At 36.5% G+C, this 2,500-nt stretch overlaps 2 protein-coding genes and 4 non-coding genes across 6 annotated transcripts, besides 1 other annotated feature; 4 read left to right on the top strand and 2 right to left on the bottom strand. All coding sequences in view use genetic code 11, as the record gives it.

The window, feature by feature from the left end:
* Nucleotides 1-2,500: part of a sequence feature (large single-copy region; LSC) that runs on past both edges of the window.
* Nucleotides 75-147, top strand: trnE-UUC. The gene has a single exon. It is a non-coding gene; the product is annotated as a tRNA-Glu (tRNA).
* On the top strand, nucleotides 217-300 carry trnY-GUA. Its single transcript has one exon. It is a non-coding gene; the product is annotated as a tRNA-Tyr (tRNA).
* On the top strand, nucleotides 413-486 carry trnD-GUC. Its single transcript has one exon. It is a non-coding gene; the product is annotated as a tRNA-Asp (tRNA).
* Nucleotides 857-961, top strand: psbM (photosystem II protein M). The gene has a single exon. It carries the CDS (start codon nucleotides 857-859, stop codon nucleotides 959-961), a length of 105 nt encoding a protein of 34 aa, YP_009938003.1.
* petN (cytochrome b6/f complex subunit VIII) lies at nucleotides 1,944-2,033 on the bottom strand. The gene has a single exon. It carries the CDS (start codon nucleotides 2,031-2,033, stop codon nucleotides 1,944-1,946), a length of 90 nt encoding a protein of 29 aa, YP_009938002.1.
* On the bottom strand, nucleotides 2,189-2,259 carry trnC-GCA. The gene has a single exon. It is a non-coding gene; the product is annotated as a tRNA-Cys (tRNA).

Here is a 2,500-nt window from a genome sequence, read left to right as displayed (position 1 = left end):
TCATTCCGTTATATTGACAATTTTAAAAAACGGATCATACTATGATCATAGTATGAGGGCGGTTGGTCAAGGTGGCCCCCATCGTCTAGTGGTTTAGGACATCTCTCTTTCAAGGAGGCAGCGGGGATTCGAATTCCCCTGGGGGTAGGGTACTACGAAAGGAAGTTGATCATGGATTACCAATAAGCCGATAAAAAAATTTAATGGATTCTTCCTGGGTCGATGCCCGAGCGGTTAATGGGGACGGACTGTAAATTCGTTGGCAATATGTCTACGCTGGTTCAAATCCAGCTCGGCCCAATAAACCGCATCAATCTACCATGAGATAGTCTAAAACCCCTTGTCCTTTAACCCCATACGCCATACGAAGATAAAAAAGAATCAAAATTTCTGCCAGATCCCTTATTTCCCTGGGATTGTAGTTCAATCGGTTAGAGCACCGCCCTGTCAAGGCGGAAGCTGCGGGTTCGAGCCCCGCCAGTCCCGACGGATCCAATAAATACAAAAATCTATTTTTCCCTTTCTATGAACCTGATGATCCTTCATCAGAAGATTGTCCAAGGAAAACGCAAGGTGGGTTATAGAAAAAACAAGGAAACGGATGATAAATATCATTTTGGAGTAATTGAGTTAGGAATCCCAATTTTGATTCGGTATGGATAAAAGAACTTCCTATGTTATACTATTCAAGTCTTGACGGCGGGTTGATTTGATAGATCAGATATTGTTATTCATGATAGTGATCCGGTTCAAGATCATCGAGAGGTAATTCATTCATTGAATTTACAGACGATAGATTTATCATCTCTAGGGGATTAAATCCCGAGTTATTGCGAAGTAAAAAACCGATGAGATTATGGAAGTAAATATTCTTGCATTTATTGCTACTGCACTATTCATTCTAGTTCCTACCGCCTTTCTACTTATCATTTACGTAAAAACAGTCAGTCAAAATGATTAATTCGATTGCATTTTCAAATGAATTTGAATCAAACTTTCCTTCCAAGTTCTTATCCAAAATTTACGAAGTAAAATGAAAGGGATCCAATTTCACGTCTTAACTTAAATGAAATGAGCACACTATAATCGGAAATTATCTAAGAGATAGATAGTATGGTAGAAAAATTCATTTTTCTACCATACTATCTATCTCTTAGTCTATAAAGCTGTAATCTAGAATAAAGATAAACGCTTAAGTTTCTATATATCAATCTGCAATATTCTCTTCCTATATGTGTATATTAATTCCATTTCCATATCAATATATTCTATATATTCTATGGAATTGACATAAGACCAAATTTGCTACATCTATTTGTTCCGCTCAATCTGAAATAATTCTTATTTTAGGATTCTAATTCCTTTCCTTTTCCTAATAAGGAAGGGGAAACCTCGCCTATTTTTAACGCCATATGAAATAAGGCGATAAAGTATAAACCGCCTTTCTAAAATTAGAATAGAAACCAAAGGGTAAATGCCCGATATGTAACCCGCCCGAGGCAAGATCTTATTATTGCCCAGTCTCTCCTTAAACAACCACTATCTCTATATCATTTCTTATAGAAGTGCGGATACGCTTAACAAACCGACTTCTTTTTTGAAGAGTCAAGAGGGAAATAAAAAAAAAGAAAAAGGTACGGTCTTCCTTAGTATCCGCCTATAAAGATAGTAAGAGCCCATGCCCGTTGATTGAAATAGAAAATTTCGGAAGAATTTTAGGTTGGAATAAATTTCCAATCATCTGAATCCCTTTCTTTTCGAAGTCCAAAGACGGGAATCAATGAAATATCTCTTGGATTGAAAGAGTATGATTCCTATCATAGATTACTCCATTGGAATCCAATGGGATTCCAAATTCATTTTATTTTAAATAATTCAAAATGCGTTGCAGAACGATCTATAAAACAAGCGGGTTTGGTTCCTGAACTCAATTAGTAGTACTTCTAAAGTCCACTTCTTCCCCACACTACGAGTGAAAGGGAAAATGTAAAGACTACCATTAAACCAGCCCAAGCGAGACTTACTATATCCATGTGCATTATGCCCCCTAATTTCTATAAATACGAAGGAATTATTCCTCCGTAATAATAGTGGAATTAATGTCGCAGAGTCAAAAATGGGTTCTACCGAACACTATTGAGAAACCAATCCAATAAATCGATTATGATTTCGAGTTTTTTGGTGATTTAGGCGACACCCGGATTTGAACTGGGGAAAAAGGATTTGCAGTCCCCCGCCTTACCGCTCGGCCATGCCGCCAAAATGATACAAAATAGGTGCAACTTTTTCCGGATTACGGAATTATTATTCTACTTGCGTTTTAACTTCTGTCTTCCTTAATCCTTTTAAAAAAATAAATACATACCCCTTTTGATTGGATTTGATCCAATCCCTTTGATTGTATAGTATCTGAAAATACACAATGCTAAAAACATTCTCTCGTTTTTCTATTGCGAAATAAAATGTGTATTTTTCATACGAGAAATTTGAACCATTGACT

This window comes from Salvia splendens, chloroplast (genome assembly GCF_004379255.2).
Source record: "Salvia splendens chloroplast, complete genome".
NCBI classification, from domain to species: Eukaryota; Viridiplantae; Streptophyta; class Magnoliopsida; order Lamiales; family Lamiaceae; genus Salvia; species Salvia splendens.
The sequence above is the reverse complement of the archived record's forward strand: the minus strand, read 5'-3'. Positions and strand labels throughout refer to the sequence as shown.